Here is a 26,535-nt window from a genome sequence, read left to right as displayed (position 1 = left end):
TTTACACTGTGGTGGAAACCCAGACAACAACAGCCTTGCAGTTAACATAATTGATTAAAGGCACAGTGCCTGGTTAAGTGTTGCCTACCTCCGTTGTCTCGGACAGTGAAGTTGCTGCGGTGGGTCCCCTCGGGAGCCAGGCTGAAGAAAAACTTGTGTCCCGTTGACGGCTCATCTGCATCGACTGCACTCACTGTTTGGATCCGCTGTCAGAGACACCAACATTCATTACAATGAACATCCCGATGGAGTAACATGAGTTGTGTGCAGTCAATGAGTGAAAAAATGCTTTACTTAATATATACTCCATGTACAACATGTTGGGACATACATGTTTTCACTCTTTTGCTATATCAAAGTTCCTGTGCTGCTCCTTTACCCCTCCCAGCCATAACAATGCTGTTAATCATTCCTCTTCCATGTCACTCTTTTACACAGCTATCAGCTGGAAAAGCTTTGGAACCATGTAAGAGCTATTTGCTTTTTGACATTCTAATTTCTTTGCTATCCTGCAGTATTTCTCTCTTTTTGTAAATGTGACAAAACCCCCTGCTTCCAGTGGAGCTTTGAGGAGTGTGACAGCAGGGCATGGAAGCAGTGTATTTAGCTTTATTCGAGCAAAACAATGAGCGTTGAATCACACTGAGCGTATGGATTGACAATGGAGAAGTGGATTATGCTCCAGCAGTGGTTTGAGAAGTTTCTTTGGGTGTTTTGATACTTTTTGCCAGTGTTATCTTGTCACCATTGGGATCCATTGTAGCTGACTGAATTCAAGCTGAGCACAGCCGCTGCTCTCTGTGAAGAAGCATGCTAAAAACTTTTTACAGCTAGCTTTCAAATCTACAGGGGGTGAGAGCTTCATATGCCAAAGATAGAATTTGGGTGAGAATCACTTTAAGCCAAAAACAACTGATTCTCTGATGGAAATGGGATCCAGCACCCAGCACCAAACAGCAAACGGACAAAGCCAGCGACTAGCTGGTGAACCTCATGGAGCATTTACCAACTCTCTTAATGAATGCAGGTGTAATATAGAAATAAATACGCACCAATGCACTACAGGGGCTTTGTTGACTGTTGCTGAGCCCTGGGGAGCTGTATGTTCCTGCCATTTCTCAGATGGTGACTCTGTATTTATTATTTACTTCATAAATACACTCTTGTTTAATTGAATGGGAGACACTAGCTGAGAGATTAAAGGCTTTAACAAAGATTTGTGCCAATAACACACGTGCACGTGCACACATACACCCAATGAATGTGTAGCCTGAGGGAAGCAGCAGAGGATATCCAGCGAACAAATACTGATGATTAACATTGATGGACAGATGAAAGGGCAGAGGAATTAAAGGATGAAAGGATGGCAGGATGACAGGGACGTCAGGAGACCAATGGCAGCGAGCCGCCATACCGAAGAATGTCAAGATGACGTTGTGTGTGTGGCATCAGTGTAGTGTTGTTCCACCTCGCTGTGTTTTGTTGTGCTATATTTAGCCTGTTATGTGTGTGTGATTGTACACAGATTTGTGTTTTTCTGTTAATTGTTGTATAATATTATGTAGATGCATGGTGTGTGTGTGTGTGTAACCCTGTTTACAATATTTCATGTGTGATAGCTCCTGTCAGCGTCTGCGACAGATTAGCCCGTCAGCCACCACAAAAGAAGAAACCCAGTGGTCTCCAGGAGCACAGCCAATCAGTTTCACAGATGCAGGAGTGTGTGTGTGTATGTGTGCATACAGCATGTGCACATCTATAAGCTTGTGTGCTTTAATCACATTAGTTGCATCAAATACAGTACGTGATGAATCATATCAAGTGGTATTACAGCAGAGTACAATTACACTAAGTACTGTTTAAAGCATTCAAATTCAAATTTGGACTGACGAACTACTCAACAGATCCAACAAAGTCACAGTTGTGTTGCATTGGACAGTAAAGCCAGTCAATTAGAAGCCAGAGGAGAATTCATGAAGAGTGATCTTCTGTGTGTCAGTACTTTATTCATTGGTTCACCGCCAGTGTAACACAAAAAGGCAGGAAATAAAAGTCAGTTCTCCATTTGAAAAAGCCTAAAATTCCCTCAGAGCCACGAAAAACAAAGTGTTCCTGCCTCATCTAGCAGTTCACTGCAGTAAAAATGGATTTTCAGATTGTGCTGATGTTTTTGACGGAAAAATCTTCAAATAAAGACGAGAGACACGTTGGCCTATATTTCTCAAACCCAGTGCAAGGGTCAAAGTGGTAGTAAGGGCTGATTCCATGCAAATGCTGCGTATCTATTCATAAAAGGGGATTACCAGCTCGCTTTAGCCTCTTGCTCTTGCCATGTCCCATAAGTGATTCATAAAAGCACATTACTACACAATAACTACCACACCACCTGCTCTGGGCGGCTGTAGAGCTGGTTCAAATTCTGTAGTCGAGGTCTTTCAAGTTCAGTGCTGCACACTGAAATAATGTCACGGAGCAGCCAATTTATGAATCGATCGTAGGCAGCAGTTAACCACGATGTGTGCATTTTTGTGTGTACTGCGTTTGTGTAAGTAAGTTGTGTATCTGTGTAAGTAATCTATTTATTTCTGTAGGACTGTCCATCTCCTAAAGGATCACTCTGGTTTATGACAAGTTTATATGTGTTGAAGTTTGTAGTTTACCTTTCACAATGTACACATGGTGGGTGTTTCAAAAGGTGAGTCTGGTGTTTTTAGACCATCATACCAACAGTTTATCCAGTGATCTAAACCACTATATTTAGAGGATAAACTGAGAGAGTGCACCTGAAATATAAACATAAATAATAAAATAATCCCTCATTGCAAAGGAAAACTGTGCACACAACTACAGTAGGCACAGCAGGTCAAAGTTGAATCAGGAGGTGGGTCAGTAAACTACGGTGGATGTTTACAGCAGACAGTTTAAGTAATAATTTTGTTTTGTTGCCATGTTCACAGACCCTGGGATCTACCTTGGTGTAAGAAATTTTAGTGTAACTGATACTAACTGAACTATGAAAATAAGACCCAAGTTCTAAGAAATCAGGATCGCCCTTTAAGGCTGCTCTCTTTAGGCGTATGAATTGAAAGGAGACAAAACATGTCTGCCTTTCGACTCAAAGGTCTCTCCTCATGCTCCTCACGCCAAAGTACGACTCAGAGTCTTAACAACAGCAAGAGCACAGCTATGTGCATGATACAGCATAACTCGACTTCTTGTAGCAGGAACACTCTCAAAGAAAAGCTGTCAAACAGCATGTCAATCAAAACCTTCAACACCAGTCAAACATCCACAGCCACAGCACAGAGCTGCTGCTTCTTCTTAGCGTCTCTAAGACGATGTCAGAGTTTCTTGTGTGGGATTATTAGGTAAATATAATATCTTATATAGTTTCTTCCTGACAGAGCAGACCTGTTCCTGTTCCACTCTGTGGTCTGTCTGTCATTGCTCTGCACAGAGATCCCCTGCTGGCTGAGGTGAAGGCATAATTAGTAGCTTCTCCACAGATCCTCGACTGCTATGATTACCGAGGAACTAACCTGTGTTTAAACAGGATATAATGATATTACTGCTTTCTTGTCATTACTGCTTCTTGCCTAGGGGCTTGCAGTGAGGCTCTAGTTTTGGATCTAGTTCTAGGTGAAATACTTGGATTTGCTCAGCTATGAGGGGAGCACACTTCTATTGAATCTTTTATCTCTCCTTACCCTTTCATATTTGCAAAGAGAAATATACAAAATATTCATGAGGTGAGATTCTCAGTATTAGACAGCAGGTTACACCAGCTGTCATAATGTTAATTCTACGAGCAACCTGACAAAAAAAAGACAAAAATGTGACTGTTTGGTTAATGTGCTCTCTGCAGGCCAGGGTCTGCACCACACTCTACCAGCACGAGTGTGCTGCATTCACAGCACTGCATTCAGATCCTGTTCGAGTTTGTATTTAGTTGCTAAGAAATTGTAAGGGATTCAATACGTGGAGTCAATTCAAGATAAAATACTATTGACTAATGACTCCCAACCCTAGGCTCTGATTGGCTGGACAATCGGATGCTGCTCAATCTTGATTATATCTGGGTACTGTATGTTAGTACATACACCTGACAAAAAACACATTTATCCATCCACCTGCCTGTCTGTCTAAGATATACAGTACAATGTTTCTACTTCCCAGAAGCACAAAGTGATAAAGCTGTAGTACCTGGCCAGCCTTAGTCCTCTCACAGACGAAGGTTTCATACACAGTGGCAAAGGTGGGAGCGTTGTCGTTGATGTCCAGCAGGCGGATGAAGACTGGAACGTGGCTGCTCTGACGGGGATTATCTGGAAGGAAACAAAAAAAAGCTTCACGCTGGGCAAAACTTAACACACTGCTCCACATTTACAGTCTAGCACATACTCATACTGTGAGCTATCTGGTACAACCTCAGCTCACGTCTACTGATAGCTACAGCTGAGCAGCACGTTGCCTTGGCTTTAGGGCGCTGTGTCACTATCTGATGAAGCAGAAAGTTGGAGTGTTAGTCATCCACTTTCCTGAGCCCCCCTCCCCCCGGACACAAGGCATGTCTCTAACCTCTGAGCTCACACATTAACATAACAGATGAAATATGAGTATGAGAAAGAAAACAAAACAAGTTCCAGATGAGATCCAAAAACAAGGCCATATTTGTTAATCCTGTGCCCAAGTAGTTTACAGAGTGCTGTAATTTTCACAGCGTGTCTCAGTTCAAGACAGGAAACCAATCAGGCTTCCATTTCACACCCAAAATAAGTAAATAAATAAATAAACCTGACAGAGTCAAGTTGTTTGTGGAAGCTGGGGCTATCTGATAATAATAAAACCGGAAACCAGAAAATTAGAATAAAAACGAGCCAAAACAATATTTTGAGGATTCAGTTTTTTCATCTTTGATTACCAGAAAATCAGCACTACCAGAGCCTCTTCCACAGATATATAATGGCGCTGATGGGTGACTCTACTTCATGTTAAAGCCACAGTCAGATAATAACATATTAATGGTTCCTTCCCTTTGCATGGCTGCACAGAGAAAACGATCAGCAAAAGCTGAAAGGACAGTTGTGCATGTAGCCTCGTAGCAGCCGTCTCCCTACGCTCTGCACTCAGTTTCTCATGAGGACCAACAGGGAGCTGCATGATGAGCACAGTGGTTCCATATCAAATGAAAGTGTCTCAGAGGTGTCTGTGCTTTGATTTCTTCCTGCTCTTTTTGATAAAAAAGTAGATACTGCAGTGAAGGGTAGATCCAGTCTGTGGACAGTCGGCTTCACTTTGTGCACGAATCATTAGTAAGTCGACTTGGTAAGTTTAACATTTCAGCATCGGTCTCTGTACAATGATTTGATTTTGTGACTTAACCATAGATAAGTCATACTGTTGTACTGCTGTTATGAATACCAATTAGTCAATAATTAAGGATAAATAGGCCAAACTATTACTACTTGTGGAGGTTGGCCAAGTATGTCGTACCCACCTTTGAAATGTGGGAACAATGGAGGTGGCTGGAAGTTTGTTTCTGCTGCTCATTTCATTGAAAAGTGACATTTGTACGACTTGAAAGGAAAGTGTCTGGGAAAGGAAACTGTTTCCTTGCTATTCAGACAATCTGCAAACCTTATTGTGAACACATTGAACAGCAGCTCTTTCTTCTGTGGAGAGTAATTACAGGCAAATAGTTCATGTGTAGGTCTGTGGATTATTCAGAGGAACTGGGGTGTTGTTTCTGGAAAGTTTTCGAGATGTCATTTCACCCTAACATATGAAACTCAGGCAAAAATATGTGGAAGCCTGAACTGAAAGTGTCCACATGGCTGAAATGTCATGTCAAAAAAGATCTCTCTTTTGTAATTTGGGGTGAGCTGACCCTTTCCAGTGCTGGATACTATAGTTAGTACACTCACTGACCTCCCTCCAGACTGTGACTGATACATCGTGGTCGCAGACATTCTGTCTGGCCGCATACATTTCTACTCTACATCAATACATCACATCATCCCTGGTGTCGGCCCCGCCGGACTTACGGAACTCGGTGGCGATGATTGAAATATTATGCCAGGCAGTCTCCTCTCTGTCCAGGCTCTTGAGCAGGAACACAGATCCATTTCCTGGATGGACATTGAACAGGCGGTCCATGTCAGTGCGACGGTCGACAGAGTACCTGTGACAAGCAAGAAGGTGAGAAAGGGCTAAATTAGGTTGTGCGTGGGATGAACTACAGCAAGTCATGTATCTGTGCAGCCCCACCAAGGAGTCACCACATTAGGGAGAGTAATTGATTTCTCTCAGCCTGTGATGGAGGAGAGTTGATGGTGATAGAGCCAAGTCAAAAATGATCTGGTGTACTGTGGAGTTGTTGTATGTACCTTTAAGTCTTTAAAGCTGTTCAAGGTACAATGTGAGCTCATAAACTATGACTACGGGCCAGAGCTACTGAGTGCAGCTGCTTTGTTGCTTCCCACAGGACTCTGTGGTGTAAAATGTGCCACTAGCCACATAAAACAAAAGCATATGTTTTGCAATAAATCATCCAAACTAAGCAATATTAATTACACAAATGCTTCCAAGGAGGCTTGTGACCGTGACTGAATTTTACTGTTTGTAAAAGTAACACAAGCGTCTTCATTAACATGCGTCTTTTTTAAAACCACAACCTGGCACTGAAAGCAAGTGCTATTTCTAAAATCTACATTAAAAACACGTTGAAATGGCTCCCTCACTGTCTCCTCATCTCTCATCTCTGTGTGTGAAGTGCACAGCCAAGAAGCCTAGCCAAGAACAAAAATACGCCTACCAAGCCTTCACTAATAGCCACATGCTGAGTTTTTCAACCCATAAACAGTAATGCAGAAACAGTAATTTGAGGTTTAGGAGGAATTACATGCTATAACATTGCCCTATCCATTTTTTCTACTTTTGTCAAGCCAGGCTAATGCTAGTTAGGCTAACCGTGTCCTGATTCCAGCTTTGTATATGTGATGATTTTGATGTGCTCAGCTCAGTCTCTGAAAGACAGAAAATACATGTATTTCAGAAATGCTGGATGAGTCCTTTAAGGTGTGTTCCAACTGGACGCAAAGTGAATTTTATATGAATGGCTCTAGGTGGCACAAAGTGAGGTGAAGTCGCGTTTATCTGCTTCTCCTGAGGAGGAAAAGGAAGGAAAGGAGAAGGGAGAGAAACTGGAGGGAAAAGAACTGAGGCAAAAAAAGCTGAGCCTAGCTCAACACAATGTGGCGTCAGCTGGGAGCGCTCTAAACTGCTGTGCAGCTTATGCTCCAAACCTGCAAACTCAGAGCTTTATTCCTCAAACTGGACTTCCTGGTCTAACTGGTACGCAAAAAACACTAACTCAGTCCCTTGTATATTTTGCAGGGCTGTGTTTGGTCTGAATGCGCGGTTAGGAGTGTGAGCTGTCACACATACTCACACAGTCGGTGTGTACGTTGGTTGATGCACTACGAATAAACACAGACTGCAAAAACACCTTGAAATTCAAGCTATGTGAGGCCAATGTCGGTTCCTCCTTCAACCTGAATGCTCCTAAACTGTACATTTGTTAAAACCCTGAAGCGAATCCCGAAAGCGAGAAATGATTTACAAACTTTGATCTGGAAGGTTGGATGAAAAAACAAAATGTGTGCAACAGCCAACCTTGATATTCTGAAGCCACATAGTGGAGCTGCACTGGAAGCTGCTGCCTTCTGTCCTCTCCTCCTATTCAGTCTTACTGTAGCCTGTAAAACATCACAGCTACTTGGAAATCTCTTCCCACTGTCTGTGGACTGCTCACAGAATGTTCTCTATTTTTGAACTAGCTGCTGAATGCAGCTATTCACAGCTTCACAGCACTCCATAGATAATAGAACTGAGATGCCTTTGCTTCTGTCTTTTTCCTCTCCCTGTCAAAGTGGAGGCAAACTGCTCTGTGAACAGGAACTGCGTGTTGTACTGTATATGAACATCTTCAGCGTCTGAATCAAGGCTGGTTTGATTATCCACTCCAAAACACGACAAACTGCTATCAGCTGTTAATTATGTACCATTCAAGCTTAATTATTGTTTTCCATAAAGAGATATATGAATGTAAAAGAAAACACTGCCTGAGTACATCCAGGCTTGATCATAATTAGAAAGCATTCAACAGTAAAATAATAGTTCACTGGCACAATGTGAATAGATGTGTCACATACACAAAGGCACAAACAGGAATAATTGGAATTGTGTCTGAGCGCGCGCGCGCGTGTGTGTGTGCGTGTGTGTGTGTGCCCCCTCATGACACATCATTTTAAGAGCACTCCATGGTTCCATGCTTGTTTTAATTGGAATATGCTCGTCATCAGTTTGCCTGCTTTAAATGTAGAGGAATAAGGGCTGAGCTCTGGTGCCCAGCTGAGCTCTGTCCTGCCTGCCACAGTCCGTCTCCAGTCAGTTTAACACCGTCAGACTGCTGTCATCCATCCAAACAGCCATCCATCCAGATGATCCCTCCTCACTTATCCTACAGTACACTCTCTGGTTTTACAATGCACCACTTTCTATAATTCATATCAAATCCATTACTGTACTACAAGTTCAGGAAAGTTTCAGCTCATCTTAACGGTCTTGTACCTCCTGATCGATACCTGCTGCAACAGAGCAAATTTCACAGGGCTTTAGGCATTTCGTTTAGTAAACATGAGAAAATTCCCAGGTTGTATTGATGCCGTTTGAGACACGGACATTTACCAGCAGGAGCGCAACTGAGCTCAAACTACCCTAATGCCACGCATCAATAATGAACAATGTCTAATGTTTTCATGCAGCTTGTGTGTGCAGGCTTCTGTTGTGTCTGCACTCAACAGTTTTCACACACCGTGTAGTCCACAGACGGCTTGCTTTAGTATCTCAACAGTGATCACTGCACTGCCTATCTTTTAACCTACTTCATGCTTCTCCTCTGTTTCCCCTTTCAAGACTCTTATCAGAACTCCACACAAGTCTTTAGAGATTCAAGGTCCATTTGAAGTCAAACTTCACCCAACTTCAATGTAGTTTTGCTGAGATTTCCAAAATAGCAGAAAAGGAAGGGAGCCAACTTTCAAATATAGCAGCTCTGTGTTGGGGATTGATATGACGAATGATTGCTTTCAAGTCTGAAATCAAAATGAATCAAAATTATATCAGTTATATAAGTTATTTGTAAATGGTTTGTTATTATTTGTAAATGGTTTGTTATTCATTTTTTTAAAGTAATTATAAATAAATAATTGAATTGATAGAAATAGTGATAGTGTCTGTGTTTGACTGGCAGTGGAGCAGCAGGCTGAGACCTGACATACACATGTGAGCTGCTAACTGTAGCTTACAAGCTGTGGGCAGATTGCATTTTGTTAGCAGTGGTATGGAAGAACAAGGACTATTTAGCATCTAAACCGGCCGATGCTGACATTTTCTGGTACGTTTTTAAGCTGTTTAATGTAGCTTAACTATCTAGCCTGCAAACTCATGTTAGCAGCGCTTTTCAATGAATGTTTGTTTGGTAACTCGCTCATCAAGCTAAGATGCAGGAGGACAGGACGTGTCCTCATTTGAAGGAGACGTTACTGCAGGTTGTTTCTGTTCAAATCTGTGGCCATTGTGTTGGGTTTCAGGCTGTTAGTCAGTGTGACCATCTGCCTATGATAGAGCATGACGTTACTGCTTTATGCAAATACATTTGATTGGCTAAGGGCTAAAAAAATTCTCCATCTGGAAAAAAATGCATTTATTTTCATTTAGGTTTTAAAGCTGCAAATAGTCATCAGGATCGCCTCAACCCCACGAATCAACACCCCTGGATTCACCTTATTTGTCCAGATTTATCTAAATCCTGCTGTCACACAATTTCTACACTCAAATTAGGTGAAGAAAAGAGTTGATATCTCAGCTGTGACCTATGGGGCCTTGATTTTCTTTTCAAAATTGGAAAATAGATTTTAAACAACGTGCAACGTGCCATGTGTGGCTACTCTGCTGTCTCATGTTTTATCTTATTTCTCCATTCTTGAAAAAAGGACAGTGATTTGATGGTAATTTAAAAAATAGGCTCAATCCACCAGAAAAACCACAGAAGGCAGAAGCTGTCGTCCATAACTGCAAACTAAAGCTGCATTTCAAAAAGTTTGCTAAACTGTGGCTCATTTGGACACAGGAAAATCACCAAATATCTCATAATGTGATAAAAACAAAGTAAATCTAACAGATTATCTTAGCTAAGTCCAGTGAGACTGGAACTACCTTTGAAATCCAAGTGTCTCCTGAAAATACCTTGAGACGTCTAAAAGTAGTTTACTGCTGTCACCTTAAAGGATTCCAGGGTTTTCTGTTATTGGTTAGTTTTCGTGCCCTGTTAGTTTATAGCCTAATTTTAACATGACTAAAAAAAGAAAGGAATTAGATTGAGGCTTGTCCTTACTTGACCATGCTGCGAGCTCCATCAGGGTCCATGGCGCTGACTGAGCCCACGGCCACACCCACCGCAGCGTCTTCCTTCACCTCCATCAGATAGCTGGCTTTGTCAAACAGCGGCGGCTCATCGACGTCCTCCACGGCAATCCGAACCGTGGCCACGTCTTTGGAGCCTGCGGACATGAAGCGAGGGTCCACCTGGGTGTTCTGGACCTGGATCTCCACTGTGTAGGACGGCTTCTTCTCATAATCCAAAGGCTGCAGAGACAGAGAGGGAGAAAAACAGCCGGGAGTTTGAGAACAATGTTCCTGTTGGTACAGATAAAAAGATAAAGCTAACATTAATTTCCCATTGGGCCAGCAATTCAATTTACTGTACAACACAGACAGGCTGAAGTTCCAGAGGCTGCTAAGTTCAAATACGCACCTGCCGAGAATAATCAAATATAAATGAACTATTAAGCAGTTTAGCAGAAAGAATGTACGGTGGCCAGTAGGGACAAAAAACAAACAAGCAAAAACGTTGTTATAGCTAGCATGTTAGCAAGCAGTTGCCTATTTAGACATCAGACACAGAGCAATCGTAGTGCTGATTTGGGGTTTTGTTTGAGTCCACCTGATGAATCTAAGTCCAACATTCACTCTCTTTTAGCTCTGTCTTTGGTCTCCTACGACGCCTTTTTGCTAACTTCTGCAGTGTGTGCAGAAACACTGTTTTAAAGAGACGTTACAACGTGTAGACAATGGCGAGCGGTCATGTTGGACCAGGTTTACTGGCTGCACAGTACAATTATTGATCTAAAATGTTTGTATTATCGTGAGAAAACATATAAAATAAGAAATCTGACGAGCCTGAAATTCAGACTGAATTGCTCTTATAATTTTACAGATAGGCAGGGTTGTGATCCAGGCAAAACACAAACAGCACTGTATACTGTCACTGCAATAGCAGACTTGATACAGTGCAGAGGGAATATCTGACTGAGCAGAGAGTTTAATTCAGCTGAGAAGTTGAGCAGGATTTATGGGATGTTGGAACACATCTCTTTTCTGTATCAGAGCCACTGACTGCCTGAATGATAAAGACTGAAAAGAGCAGCACGTGCTGTTATAGAGGAAAATCTAACATTAATAAAAATGTCATATAAATCAGATGGCAGATTCCATCTGATGACAAATGATGAAGAAAACGTTGATTGAATCTGCTTCTTAACACCAGCGGTGACAATGCTGCATGGCTGTTGTTTCAAACGGCTCTACGCGCGCTGCCTTCGCTTCCTTGAAGGAATCACAGATATTGTCCTCATCTCGTATCCAGCTGACAAAATATCATTACTTCTTTGTTGAAGCTTGCAGACTTTTCTTAGGTTGTGTCAGCAAGAGGAACAAAAGAAATTCTGAAAAAAACAAATGTGATTGTGTATCAGTAAACACACACTCTGCGAGGACACTGTGATTCATTTCTGAAATCCAGCAGCATAAAAAGCTCCGGTCCTGCTGCACAGGCTAGGACTGGGGGTTGTGAAGGTAAAGATGAATAAGTTTAATTTGGTTTCTTTCATCTGTCAAGCATGCCCAGGCTTTGCATATTTAACAGTACGTGTAAAACAGACTACGTGGGCAGGGTCCTTATGAGTGGAAAGTGTGGGATCTGCTGAATCACTGCTTTAGAATTAATTTGATTTAACCGCTGCCGTGAGAAAAATATCAAGATAATTAAAAGGCAGCTTCATTTGATGGTGGCCATCGGGACAGCAACAGATTCTATATTATTTACGATAAATGCAGTTTGAACTCTGCATTTCATTCTGTGCTATTCAGTGTGTAACTACTGGAATTTACTCCGCTGCTAGTTAATTTACTTGCTTACATAATGACTCTTTAACCCTATTTTTTGTGTTTCCTCCTAATTATTCTTGTTTGTAGAACTGGCTTTCATATTAGTGCTGCACAAACAGTTTCTAAATGAGATCAGCACTCGGAGGCCACAGTTTCGTGCCTCTCCCTCTCACCTTGCTGACAGTGATGACTCCCTCCTGGGTGTCTTTGTCAGTGGAGATGTCGAACATGTCCATGCCGTCTCCACTGACGATGGTGAAATACATCTCAGCGTTCTTCCCGATGTCTCTGTCGGTGGCTTTAATTCTCCCAACTGGAGTGCCAGACTTTGACGACTCAAAAACTCTGAACTGGTAAATACCTGAAAACACAGACAATAAGACTGACAGTTAGCTGCGTGGATAAGGAGTGTTTATGGCAGGTATGGTGGGATCAACTGCTTTTTGCCACTATTGGCCACTGTGTAGGATTGCAAATGTCCCCGTGGTCATATCAAAGAGTAGTACATAGTACATGCCTGAGTTTCATACCGAATAATCCCCCCAATTTGACTGGAAACCATCTGGGCCAGGTCACCTCCCAGATTGTATTACTTTTATGTCCCGTGCCAAATCTTCAAAGACAAGGCCACACGCAGCCCTCTCATTCATTTGAATGGAGCGAGTCTGACCCAACACAAGCTGACTCTCATTTTCTGCTACCTGACATCATCTGGCAAGGCGGCCAATCAAATACACCCCAGCACGCAGTCCTGTTGGATTAGTTTGTAACGCGAACGCGCTATTTCTGCTGTTCACCTCGCGACCGTCATGATGAAAGAGAAAATAATTCATTTTCAGCCTGGACATCTTGGATCAGATTTCATATCTCTCTGAACAACATGCCCGCTGTGTTGAGTTAAAGCACCACTGTTTTTGGTCTGAATGTCCACTAAAGTCAACATCTAATTTATTACTATATTTTTGGTCCAATGTGGATATATTGATTTTCTCAAAAAACTATATAAGAGCTGAGCAGCTGGGAATTAGTGTAAGAGGCGTATGGCGAGGGACACATTTCTTTGAACTGAGTCATAATCATTGTTATTATCGTTGTCGGTCCTGATGCAAGCGATGTCTGAAAGAACCTTCCTTGTCTTGCTGCCATGTTCATACTGTGGAGCTCTCGGTTTGTGTCATAAAGATTAATTTGTGCTACATTTATGCTCCTTGTAACCATTAGCAGCACTATAGGGGCAACAGTGTAGATTGGAAAACAATTGACTCTCGAATCCATTTCTACAACCTTAAAGGTGCACTGTGGAGTTTTCTTTACAAGCAAAACTGGTTTTCACATTCAGTTTTCCTCACCAAAACACACTGCCTGTATCCTTGACAGTGTTTAATATATTTCCTTCCACATAAAATATTAGGAAAAATCAATTCTGTGTAAATCTTGAATTGTTTACATCGATTGTTTAGTAGCTTGCAGTCTTTTTCCCTGCCTTCAGGTGATCAAAAACTCCACAAGGGTACCTCGTACTGTATGTGAGGACTTTTGTGGGATGGCTCTGAGATGAAATTTACAAACTAACCTGACTTAGGTTAGTTTGTACACTAATATCCCTCTGTATTCTGACGACTAAATCCACTGTAAGAGGGCACAAAAGTAAGCTCCCTGCCAGAGGTAAGGGTAACGGTGTGTAGACATAAAAACAACAGAGAAAACTTTCATTTACAGAGAAATGCAGGGACCATAGTCCATTATATTTGTAAGTCTGGCTTTACTATCCTCCTGTTCAGTAGTTTCTGTAATATTCTTGCCTTTTTTATTTTTTATTTGTGTCATATTATTATTGTGTCAGTGATCCACTACCTTGTCATTTGCTTCTTTTCCTTTTATGTAATCCCTCTCCAGGTCTCCTACACTTTTCCCTTTAGGGTTTATTGGTTTTTTGGGGGATGAGGTGATTTATTCTGGTGTCGTCTCAGGCAGTTGTCTGTGTTTCTTGTCTAATGTGGCCCTGTGAGGTCTGTTGAGGCTCTTACTGGGATTAAGAGCTGCACAAATAAACCTGCCTTAACACAAACCCAGAACTTCACCACCTGAGTAAGAACAGACTGACTGGTGTTCATCAAGAGCATTAATCCGACCTTTCACATGGTGTGAGGGAGTGACAGAGCAGGGTCAGTCTGACTCTGCTAATGTGAATAACACCAGTCACAGAAAATGGATGCACCACACAAACTCAGCCGAAGACAGCTAGAAAGTTTGTCTTCCCCTTAACTAAATCATCTGACAGCATAAATGCTGAACGAAGAAACAACATCTTTCCGTTGTCTTAGAACTTCATAAAGAAGGTTAGACAGGTAGACAGCAAGAACAAAAGCGTTTTCGGTCCAAAAAAAGTAGTGCAACTGCTGATGGAAGCCAGGCGCGGGAACAATGTCTCCCCGCCAGACTGCTGACTATCATTAAAAAGGTATTTCAATGTATTTTTGTGAGTGTGATGTATCCTTTTGTTCTCTGGAATAAGTGCTAACGCTGTGCTTTGCATCAGTTTGTCGCGGAGACGAGACGGCCGCTGCAAAGAGTTTTCCTCCACATTGTGAAACCAACACAGCCTTGGCCTGTTTGAAAAAAGCCTATCGTCTGAGTCGCTGAATGTCGTCCAAACACGACTAAATGAATGCAAATTAGATGTCACTCCGCTAACCTGAGGCAGTTTCACATCGGGACACTTACCTTTACTCACAATGTGTGCGTGTGTGCGTTTGTGTGTGCATGTGACTGTGTACATACGCTCCGTCTCAGAGATCTATTGGTGTGCATAAACCACTTGAGTGAGTAATTATATGCTGCTGTGACACAGCAGGCGTCATAGACCCTGGCAGCTAGACACTGCTCCACCTGCCACTGTTTCGGTATATTTATGTGTGTTTGTGTGTGTGTAACCTCAGAGAGAGAGAGAGAGAGTGAAATACACAGAAACACACTCCAGCAGCTGCAGCTTTAATAAAGAATCATTTCACTACCTTCTTTACAGATATTATACAGATGTGCATACGCACCTCTGTATTACGGTAGCTGTCGAGCTCTATGTCATCAGTGAGAGACAAAAGAACTGGAATGGTGAACTAACAAACCAAACCAAACCAACCAGTGGAACCACAAAAAAACAGGTGCTTTTGGCCGTCTATTCATGTACATATCTCTTAGCAAAATACCAAAACAAACAAGCGGTGAAACCCTGAAGAGCCCAGAGGTAAAGAGGGAAGAAGAAGAAGCAGATTTCATCTCCACTCAGTTTTCTTTCTGGCTGGTTGGAGATTGTGTTGCCTCTTGGCTCTAACTCTGACAGCACTGATTGGAGTCCTGGTGTGAAGTGAAATGAATTGACACGTGCGGACCAAGGTGTGTGTGAGACTGTGTGTGTGTACTTTTATGAGAACCAGTTTCTGACCTACAGAGTGAGGACAGGATTTGAGGGGGTCGGAAACATACAGTGTATAACCAATGAATTGTCCTCATACTGGTAGAAATACAAGCATGTGTGTGTTAAGTGTGGTGACTTAAACAGAATGATAATGCCACATGCAATCTGCTCAGCAGATCCGAGGGCGAGCTTGTTTTGCACCCTGCACTGGAGAGGGAAACAGTGGGTGAATGGGTGTTAATGCTGGGTGGGGAGGAGGAGGGAGAAACTGACACTCCGATACAGTGACTGTGATTGAACGAGGCAGAGATGGAGAGGGAGAGAGATAAACAATTAGAAGATGAAGAGATGGATACAGAAAGCCGGAGAGCCGGAGAGTCGGAGAACGAAGGGGAGGAAGTTCTGCCTTCATGTCAATTCATGAGGATTAGACGAGAGAATGACTGATGAGATCGGGGCCAACAGAGCAGCAATTTACTTTCTTCTTTTACACTGCTACGGGCACTGCAACACTGCTGATGGACACACACACACAAATGCTACAATGTGCCAATACAGGCTCTTGATGAACAGCTGCCACATTTGCGCCAGCTGTTGCTACGTTCAAACTTCAACTGTTACAATGCATCTACTAAATTGAGATTAGCGCTGAATTATACTGAGCTGCACTGCACAAACCAGCTCTGACAGACGTAACTGCTTTGCTGCTGAGTCACGGTAACGGCAAATGAAATGTTGTCGTCTTGACAACTTGGAACAATGACAATGCAACACATTGCCTGAACAATTTTCTTTTTTTTTTCTGAGTGCTTCAAAGGCTTCTCGTCCATGTTGGAATAAAAAGATGAGGTTCAGCGTTAACTCTTGATCTCGGAAGCAGCAGCGGAGAAAATAATCTTAACTAGAAGGTGCTGAGGCTTTCAATCATATCCCTTTATCTTCATTAGAATTAACTTTGAAGCTCAGTTTATAAACCAACACAGATGAAAAGTGTTCAGAAAGAATTCCACAGCAGATGGAAAACTCATCTGCTGATGGAGATTGTTTGATGTGATTGGAGCTAAATGGACCTTGTGGCGAGACTGTTTTCTCAGCTGCTTTATCCAAGGTCAACTAGCACCTAGAGAGTTAGTTAATCCAAATTAGAATTAGTAATATCTAACCATACTCGCTTATAGTTTGGGTTTTATTTGCCCACGTTGTGAGATATCTGTCTCTGAGGTTTCTGCCTCGACCAGTGTCCATCAAACGTAGAGCAGAAAACAAACTACATGAATCTTAATAATTTGTCGAGAGATGGAAACTAACCAGTTCTCCTCCTTTAATTACACCCTCCTCCATGTTTGCTGTGTGTCAGACATGATACCCGACACATTGGATGTTCCATTAGTGTAATGGATAATCACTGATGTTGTCCTTTCCATAGATTTGGTTACTGGTGCAGACAAACACCTGAGTCACAGGTGCTTATACTGTCCGCTTAATAGAAGTTCATCCACAACTACCAGTCAGAATTGAGTACTGTCAGTTTTCACATTACAATCCACAGTAATTTGATTAATACATCATAAAACATCATGTACTTTTGAATACGTACCATAACTAACGACTGAAATAATTCAGGAAATTCAAACTGAAGAGACCCTCAACATTAGTTTAAAATGCAGAGGAAACCTTAAGGTCCTTACCACTTCAGGTTGCATTAGTGCAAACACATTTTCCTTCATCAAATTATCACAAACTAATTGCCACACAGTAAACCTTTGGAACCCCAAAGGGTCTGGGGCCCCGGGGTAGTTCCCTGCTTTTCCCTGATGCTGTCTTCGCTCACAGTGACATTTAAAAAATTCAGCAGCAACTTCTCTTCCCAGAGACAGTGCCCTTGTTACTCTGCATAATCCAAAGAGCATGCTGTCAGCTAAAAGTAGTTCACTGAAAAGTGTTACTGCAAGGTCTGGATTATTCAGAGCAACCAAACCAACCAAAGCCAGGGCGATCTGCTTGGTTTTATATATCTGTTGTTTTTTGGTGAAATGGCCCTTGAAAGACTCTTCGGACAAACTGGAACAACATAACAGGCTACAGCTACTTAACATTTCTGCTTCTGTCAACATCATATTCACAACTGACCCTACTCCTGTGCAGCATTACATGTGCACTGCTGAATTAGCTGTGGCTCATCTAAACAAGCTCACATCACAGCACCGAGTTTTGCTGTGTACTATGTTTAATAATTAACCCCACATTTAGTGAGATTAAGTTCCAATCATGAACATTAGATGGCAAAATTGGACAAGCTAATCAGCTCTCACTATGAACACCAGCTTTGATGAATGAACAATTGTGGATCCATAAATGTATTTCTGTATGCTTAGTGCTGGCCACAGTGGACCTGTTGCCATGGGAATCAGGGCCAGAATTAGTAGCCCCAAACTCTCCCTAGTCCTCATGGGAAACGTCACACTTGCAAGTGAGGGGAAGACAAAAGTCTTTTTATTTGACATGAAAGTGCAAAGACACTCTGCTGGAGGATAAAAACTGTTCGAGTCACTGAACTTCTCGAATAAAGACGTTACCAGAATACTTCCAATTCATGTTCTGAGGTAACAGATTTTCAACCAGCACAGAGCTGAAACGATTAGTCCATCAGCTGTCTGAATCAACAACTTTCTGCAAATGCCAAATACTGTCTGGCTCCAGCTTCTCAAACTTGTGTATGTGCTACTTTTCTCTCTTTTATATCACTGTGTATTAAATAGCTTTGGATTTTAGACTGTTGCTCAGACGAAACATAATAATAATCATAATTAAAAGAAAACTCAAGTTGCAGCCCTGAGCCAGTGCTGGTCCAAACTGTAATTTGAAGCCAAATCTGAAGAACATACTAACAGACAGTGGTGCTGTTGAATCCACAGTCTGTCTCCCCCTAATGAACACACTACAGCAGGGGACTTGAAAGAGTCTGTCTGCTCGGTACAAAGCCCACATGTTTACAGTGAGACTGTTCCTGTGATTAAGGATTAATTAAGTTTAATTAATTAAGAAGGCTTTCGGGAAGAATTAATGTTACTTGGACTAATTCCCATGGACACGCACAGCTGGTGAAATCATTTTCCAGGGAAGAAGTGTTTCATATCTCCGACAGGGAGGGCTGGACTTTGAATGGATCAACATGCTGGGAGTGAACAGTGCTCCTGCTGTGATGGAGTTATAGAGTTTGTGAGAAACTTCACTGAATCTACTGCAGTGGCTGTAGTGCAGCAGTGTCTGGCCTCTTATGTGTCAGCTAAGCACACAGATTTACTGATCCATAACTGTGAGGTGAGCAGTGATTATGAGCAGAAAGACTCCAGCAGTTAGTAGCAACTTTGAGTTTATACTGAAGTAGCACTGATTTCAGAGGTTTATTTTTTGAGTGTCTACCTCCATCATTTGGTTCAGTTTACCTAAGATTAACAAACAGGGGTGAAACTGTAATGCCAACCAAGTTTGGATGCTCCACTCTCTCTTTCTTCTCTTTGATGATGTTCACTGCTACTGATGAGATGTATAATTCAGGGTACTCAAATACTCATAAAATCAACGTCTGTGTCAGTGTCCTCGGTGTGGTTGCTATGGTCACGCAGCAAGCCACGGCAGCAGATTGAAAAAGTTGAACCATCATCCCCTTTGACGACAGTGGTAAATAGCTGCTCTCATTCAAGAGAGCGGCAGCCGCCTTCTCTCTCTTTGTTGCTGCTTTCGATCGTTGTGTTTGCATTGAAAACAATGGAGGCGGCGGCGGCGGCCACAGCTCGCCGCCTGAAAACACCTTGACCCCAGCCCCTGCAGATCTATGGCAAAGCAGTACGCTCCCCTTGCTTACACTGCACAACTTTCCTCAGTCCTCAAGAACAACTGGAGAGATGATGGGCTAGCTGGGGGCGTTTAAGACCGGGTTTGCAAGAGATTTGCAAAGGACTGTTTTTCTGTTTGTGCTTTTCAGAAGTTTAAAATGTTAGCAAAGCAGCAGATTCCTTTTCAACTTGAACTTACATGACTTAAAACACTGTCTGCAGCTGTCACAATCTGAAAAGTTCTGAATCAATGAAATCAGCAAAGAGAAATTACTCATTATCTTAGCAATGTCTGCTTCACTTACAGAAGCAGTGACTAAGTGACACATGCACTGTATGTAATTAAAACCAGCAGCCACTCTTCACTCAATAACCAAGATTTCCATTAGTGTCTGCACATTGTGCTACCCTGAAAATCCAGAACATTGTATTTTCTTTCTCATTAAACAGTAACCCTGTGTACACTTGCTTTAAAAATGTGTTTCAGACACAGTGGACAGCTGAGACACGTCGACATTCACACCTGTGTCTATCAAGGGGCCACGTGCACATTTCTTACATCAATCAATATGATACGATAGGAGTAGTCAAGTTTTTGGTAAGAAATGAGAACTGTCTGTCCAAATGGAGATTAGGCATCTGGTTCCACTTGCACTCTAACAACGTACATCAGCGCTCCTCTCCATTTTTTTGAGCATTGTCATGAAAACAACCACCACTTAATGCACTGGTGACATATTTCACTGTCACATCCTTAAGTCAGGACGCATTAGCATTTACACTACAAACGATCTGTGGTGAAAAGTGTTGCAGTCCACCTTGGCAAGTGGTTTGAGTGATCCAATCACAATGCCTCTTGGTAGTAGTTTACTTGTCAGATGTAAAACTGCTCAGTGAGACATCACATGTTTTCAGAGGTGGCCTGTTGTGTGTTGAAGATGTTTTTGTGGCTTTGGCTTTTGTGTTCATATTTAATACAATGTAGCATGTGCTACCTTATTGGTTCCTGAGCGGACAATCAATCTGTAGAAATAAAGCCTGTGACATTTCACTAAGTCTGTGAGTTCTGTTCCCTCTGTAACCAAATCAATGTTAACAGCACACGATAACTGAAAGAGTCTGTTCCCAACATGATTACGAGCATTTGATTGCAGTGAGCAAATTGTTCACATTGAATAAGGTATGGAAAAACATTACAGTTGTTCTGCCCTTTTCTGTTTCTGTACTCTATAATTAATGTGCGTGTGTGACTCAGTGTTTCATCATTTGCATGCAGGCTGTCCTGCTTCAGTGCTGTTATCTCACTCTGAGTGAAGCGGGGAGGGTTGTCGTTGACATCGGTGAGCGTGATGTTAACCACGGTGGTCCCGGTAAGCCCTCCTCTCTGTCCAGCCATATCTTTAGCTTCGATCACCACCTGGTAGTGCTCCCTCTGCTCACGGTCCATGTCACCAGGGCCCAAGGCTGTCCGGATCAAACCTGAGCAAAAAAAGAACACAGGCTGCTGTTTAAATTCTGCTCATTTTCTCTTTTTAAATGGCTTTGTCTTCATCGTCAGCCCTCTTTCATCAGAATCCTACATCGTGCTAAACTCTGACGACTCACAGAACAATCAGAGAGCTTGCTGTTTCCAATTAAAATGTATTTCTTAAGATGAACTAAGCCTTTCTACAGCATTGTATTTTGCTCTTGTTTCTTCTGTGGGTGAGAAGAACCTGCCATCTGTTATACAGATATTCTGCTTGTTTTAAATCAATACACAGCTTGTTACATATGTTTCCCAGATATAATCAGTCGTTTGGTGCAAACACTAGTTTAAAGTGAGGGACACAGCAGAACTGTGACTGGTCCTGTGAAGATCACTGTAGCATACAGACTGGAAACAATGGAACAGCTAGACTGGTTCTTGTCAAAAGCTAAAAAATACAAGTACAAACACCACTGATTAACACTCTGTATTTGATTTGTTTAGCCCAGACATGAACAGAAATGTAAACATGACAATTTGTGGCTTCGTGGAGTCATTTGCTGGAAGAATTTCTTGGCAAATTATACAAGGCTTATTATTACAGTTTTTTATTTGACTGGGTGGGTAAAAATTGTTTTTGTGACTTCTGATGATTTGGGCTACTTTTTGTAGCATTTTGACGGAGTGTATTGGAAGGAATTGGCCTCTCCTCTCATCAGAGAAGTATGGTTAAGATTGGCAGGTCCTGGAGTTCAGTGGGCTCCGTTTCCTTTTCAAATTATTATTTGGTGAATATTTTGTCTTGCAAAAGCCATTAAATATATTTACATTCAGTAATCTATAGTCATTTTTATGCCACTCTCACGCTGGATTCAGATTGTCTTTGCATGCAAAGTGGATTGGCAGCAAATGATGCAGCATGTAGCCCAGTGTAAGTTTACCAGCCTCACTGTGTGCTGTTAACTCTCAGCAGAGGCAGCAGTAACTCGATGTTAATGCAAACAGAACATCCTACTGCTGCTGCTGCCTCACATTAAAAGCTTTAAAAGCATTTATAACTTTAATGCACAAACATGAGATTGGTACTGGTCCCATCTCACTCTTAGAAATAATGCAAAACAAGTTTCCCAAATTGTTGAGCTATCCCTTTCACTGCCATTAGTTCCTGAGCCACAAGTTTGCCATTTGCTACAACGTCCTTTTTCACATCCCACTTCCTCTCAGCATCCAGAGATCATGCTCTATCATTACTGCTTAATCCATGCAAGCAGTAATCTGGCCAGGGCTCTGACTCCTCTACTTGTGAGAAACAAACAGATGAGCGGAGAGAGGGAGATTACTGCACTCATTATCTAAATGGATGGCTAACTTTTTAATTTATAGAGAGGCTACCTAAAATCAAAGAGCTGAGCTGAGCTGTGTTTTTTCATGATAGCAGATTTTACAACAAACCCCTCCTCTCTGTCTTTTTTCAGTGTGGTGGGAACATTAATGTGCAGGGAAAAGGTGCACCAAGTGTGCATTTACTTTTCATTACTAGCTCTTTCCAGCTTCTTATTGAAGAAGAAAAACAGAGGCATTGGTTTAAAATGAGATACGGAGCTGCAACAAAGACGAGGCTATTCCCACTACCCGAGACACTGTTGATTCACTTTAAATTCTGGTGTTGGTACAGAGGTGCAAAATTTTTTCCACAGACAATCTGATAAATTAAATCAGACAAAATGAAAATGGAGGAGCGAGATTCAAAAGAAAAAAGTGGACTGAAATTCAGCAATCCAACTGTAAATGAGATACAAGTGTAGCTTCTTGTAGCTCCATCTCAATGTACTGTCAGTTGTGGTTGGAGTTTTAATTCACTATTTTTCTGCTTTGTTACACTTGCAGAAGAGCAATAAAGTCTAATGCTTCGGTGACACAGAGTGAGAGGACAGTCTGACATTTTTGGGATATGTTCATATGCTGTTTTGCTGGAAAGGCTGACATCAGCGTCATCTCTGCGTGTCCACTACAGAGATAAGTCTGTGGCATGTTTAGCCTTGCTTAGCACAAAGACTTGCTTTAAGGAACACACTGACATTTCCCAAAATGTCAATCTACTTTAATCCATACTTTCTGCTGCTGTAATAGCTCAAATTACAAATTCAGTTTAATGTACATTTCCACAGCACTTATTCTATCAGTGCAGTCACCAGTCTGCTGCTCTCACTTTCAGAAACGCTGTTTTCATGCATTAATTATTTCAGTTTTACTTTTCCATTTTTCTTAAATTGCAATTGAGCTACTGTCAATTTCACTAAAACAGGATGAGATGAGGGAACAGGGAGGCTTCTTCTTGACATCTAAAAAGGTTTAGTTATAGGAAATAAAGTCATATGAGCATGTTTCAAATAAAGGCCTGGTTCTCAAATAAAGGTCTGGTGTAGATAAGTGGAATAATTATTTACAATATGTTCAATCAAAGTAATATTTTTCTTTTGGCAAATGTTTCAGAGGAAGAAGGGAGGAAAAGATGCCTTCACAGCTGATCTGGTTAGACTTTAACATTATGCAGCCTTGACAGTACAACTTATTAGTTCACAGTTTGTAACAAGGTTTAAATCATGTCCAAAAGGTTTGTCCCAGTGTCATTGTATACTTTGCTCAAGAATTAAAAAGTTATTTGATTTACTTTAAGACTTTATACCTATGATGTTTATGTCTGTCTGCATTATTATGTATTATCGAGCTGTCTTGTACAGTAGATATGTGGTGCTGTGTCTGAATGCCTTTTATTCTCTAAAATAATATTCTTCGTTGTCTTACTGGATGTCTCACAGGGAATGAGATTGTATGGTTCTGTCAAACATACCTGTGTTTGGGTCCACAGAGAAGTAGGGGTGTCCCTGGCTGATGCTGTAGACCAGTTTGGCACTGTTCCCATACATACTGTCATCAGCATCTGTAGCTGTAACCTGGATGACTGATGTACCTGCGAGATATACATGGATATGACTATCACTGACAAACAGCACAAAATCAAGGTTATTCCTATTTAAATTATTTAGAAAAATCTAAATAACTAAAATTATATGGAAAGCATATAAATCAAAACAATCCTATTTTTCCTCTGCCAGTCCAGTGAGAGCTGCCCTTACCGATATCAGACCTCTCAGGTACACTGCCGGTGTAAACCTCTTTGCTGAACTGAGGCTCATTATCGTTGATGTCGTGGAGTTTGACGATGAACTCAGTCTCTGGCTCCAGCTTTTGACCTGTCCGTTTGTTGACCACTGTGGCTTTGAGGATATAAAAAGCCTTCTCCTCACGATCCAGGCGGCGAGTGGCGTGCAGGTCACCGTTACTCTCATCAATGACAAAGATGGTGCCGGCCCCCTCGCCAGACAGAACGTACTTGACTAAGCCGTTGCCATGGTCCTGGTCCGACTGGAGCTGCAGATGGACACACACATATGAAAATGCCTACTTATCATCCTCTGAATGACAGTTACATAACAGACTTCAGTAACTCAGAGTTTCAACATGCCACATTTCAAGAGCACTGGAGCATAAACTTGATTTTTCTTACCCCTTTGGTTCTTTTATTTTTCAAAAAGTCTACTCCATTTAAAGACAGCTATGATTTGACTTTTTCCACTACGGTATATTGTCTAGGTGGGTTTACACCCAGGTCTTTAAAGTAATGGCAGCGCCTTTTATTATGGATATGAATTCACTTATCAGTGTTCTCTGTATGTAATTAACTGAGCCCATTCATTATTTATTTTGTTTCAATTCATTGTCCACCTGAGTATTAGGACAACTTTGTGAAAAAGAAAGTCTGAGATTCTGAGATTAAAGTCACAGTTTTATGAGTCAATTATATGGGAAACAAGTAAAGTGACATTGTTATATCCCAGCAAAATTGAGGTCATGGTGGATGGTTGTATCAAAAAAAGAGTGTGGTTTGGTTTGTCGTTTCCTGCTGACAGTAAATGTTGGCTACTTTTAACCATGACAACAATCTTTTACGAACTTTAATGTATAAGCAGGGTGATTCCTTTGGTCTTTTCATGGAATCTGTCAACAATAACATAATGCAATATTAACAGCCTCATCCTCTTGCTGAAAGGGTTGTTATATTGGAAAGAACTCACAGTCTGTTTGGAAGACAGTGACTAATTAAGTATTTAGTCACTAAGTTTGGAGGAAATGTTGAATGTGTAAGAATGTGCTGCTATATATTTCATATAAAGTGATCATACATCTTACACAACAACTGCTGCGCTGAGCGGTTTGATAGCATTCTATATGCTATCTATTCTAATACAATAAGCTAGTGCATGCATGTACAGGACATTTTTACTTTCCACTGCCAGTGAAGCACATGTAATTCTACATCTGTTTTATAGTTATTTGGACCAAACAGACAGACGTTTAAGCCTTGTCAGGTTTACTTCAGTCTGTCTAAATATAAACTCTCCAATATACTTGTACTTTCCTTGTATCATGGAAAGAGCTTTTTGATGGTACATGGATGTAGGGAAAAGAGGATGGACAGGCCAAAGGATGGTGGTGAGCCGCTTATATAAGACAGAAGCAAAGAAGAGCAAAGACAGAAACACAAATGAAAGAGCAAGAGTCAGCTCAAGACTGAGAAACAAAACAAGAATCTTCTGAAGGCAAAAACCCCAGCTGAAAATGAAGAGAGAGCAGCAGAAAGCCATAGTTTGTGTTGTGCCTGAAGGAGTAAACATCTATCGGATCTGCTGTGAGGTCTGGTGCTTTTACTCTGATACCTGCAGCAATAACCCTGCTCGCTCGCTCTCCTTCTCGCCTCTTGTCTTTGTCTGTATCTCTTGACCTCAAGTGGCTTGCTGCTCACCTTTCATCCCTTCATCCCTGCTTTACTCCTCCAGGCCAGGTGTTAGGGTGAAGCCTTTGATTATACGTGTGTGAGTGTGTGACTGTGTGTGTATGTGTGTGTGTGTGTGTGTGTGTGTGTGTGTGTGTACTTGTGCAGCTATCTTTGTGAGAACCACTTTGAGTTTTAGACCTAAAGAGTGAGGACATTTTTGGAACGTAGGACATTTTGGACAAACCTTCAAAGGGCTGTTTGAGGGTTAAGGTTAGGTAAGAGGTTTAGGTCATGGTTATGATCAGGGTTCATGTTGACATTTAGTTTTGATGGTTAAGGTAAAAGTAAGGAGCTCAGGAATGCATTATGTCAAAGACTGTCCTCACAAAGATAGCAGTACAAGGATTTGTGTGTGTGTGTCTGAGAGTGAGCCATTATAGCTGCTACTATCTGCACTACCTGTGGGAGGTGTGAGCTACTTACAAGCACTGGCTTCGGATAGATTTATGTGAGGGTTTGATATTTTTTATTTTTATAGAACATATGATTCAAAACTGATTCATGCATTGTTTTCTGCTTCTTATGTGAAGGATATGATCTGATCACATATGCACCAAAGAACTGAACACTGCACTGGTTTCCTATGGGGAGCACTTAATCTGAGCCTGATTCAAAATCCCCCTCGATTAAA

General features: G+C 41.6%; 1 protein-coding gene across 1 annotated transcript in view; it reads right to left on the bottom strand.

Annotated features, from left to right (window-relative positions):
* The window catches only part of LOC121614619 (cadherin-6-like), a 76,152-nt gene that overhangs the window by 8,650 nt on the left and 40,967 nt on the right, over nt 1-26,535 (bottom strand). The window contains exons 3-10 of the mRNA XM_041948598.1: nt 24,145-24,439; nt 23,859-23,978; nt 20,845-21,018; nt 12,462-12,649; nt 10,457-10,707; nt 6,045-6,181; nt 4,204-4,325; nt 89-206 (exon numbers count right to left, since the gene is read on the bottom strand). Of these exons, the coding sequence (XP_041804532.1) occupies nt 89-206; nt 4,204-4,325; nt 6,045-6,181; nt 10,457-10,707; nt 12,462-12,649; nt 20,845-21,018; nt 23,859-23,978; nt 24,145-24,439 (1,405 nt within the window). The remainder of the gene's footprint in view (nt 1-88; nt 207-4,203; nt 4,326-6,044; nt 6,182-10,456; nt 10,708-12,461; nt 12,650-20,844; nt 21,019-23,858; nt 23,979-24,144; nt 24,440-26,535) is intronic.

This window comes from Chelmon rostratus, chromosome 12 (assembly GCF_017976325.1).
Source record: "Chelmon rostratus isolate fCheRos1 chromosome 12, fCheRos1.pri, whole genome shotgun sequence".
NCBI lineage: Eukaryota > Metazoa > Chordata > Actinopteri > Chaetodontiformes > Chaetodontidae > Chelmon > Chelmon rostratus.
This window is presented reverse-complemented; position numbering and strand designations above follow the sequence as displayed.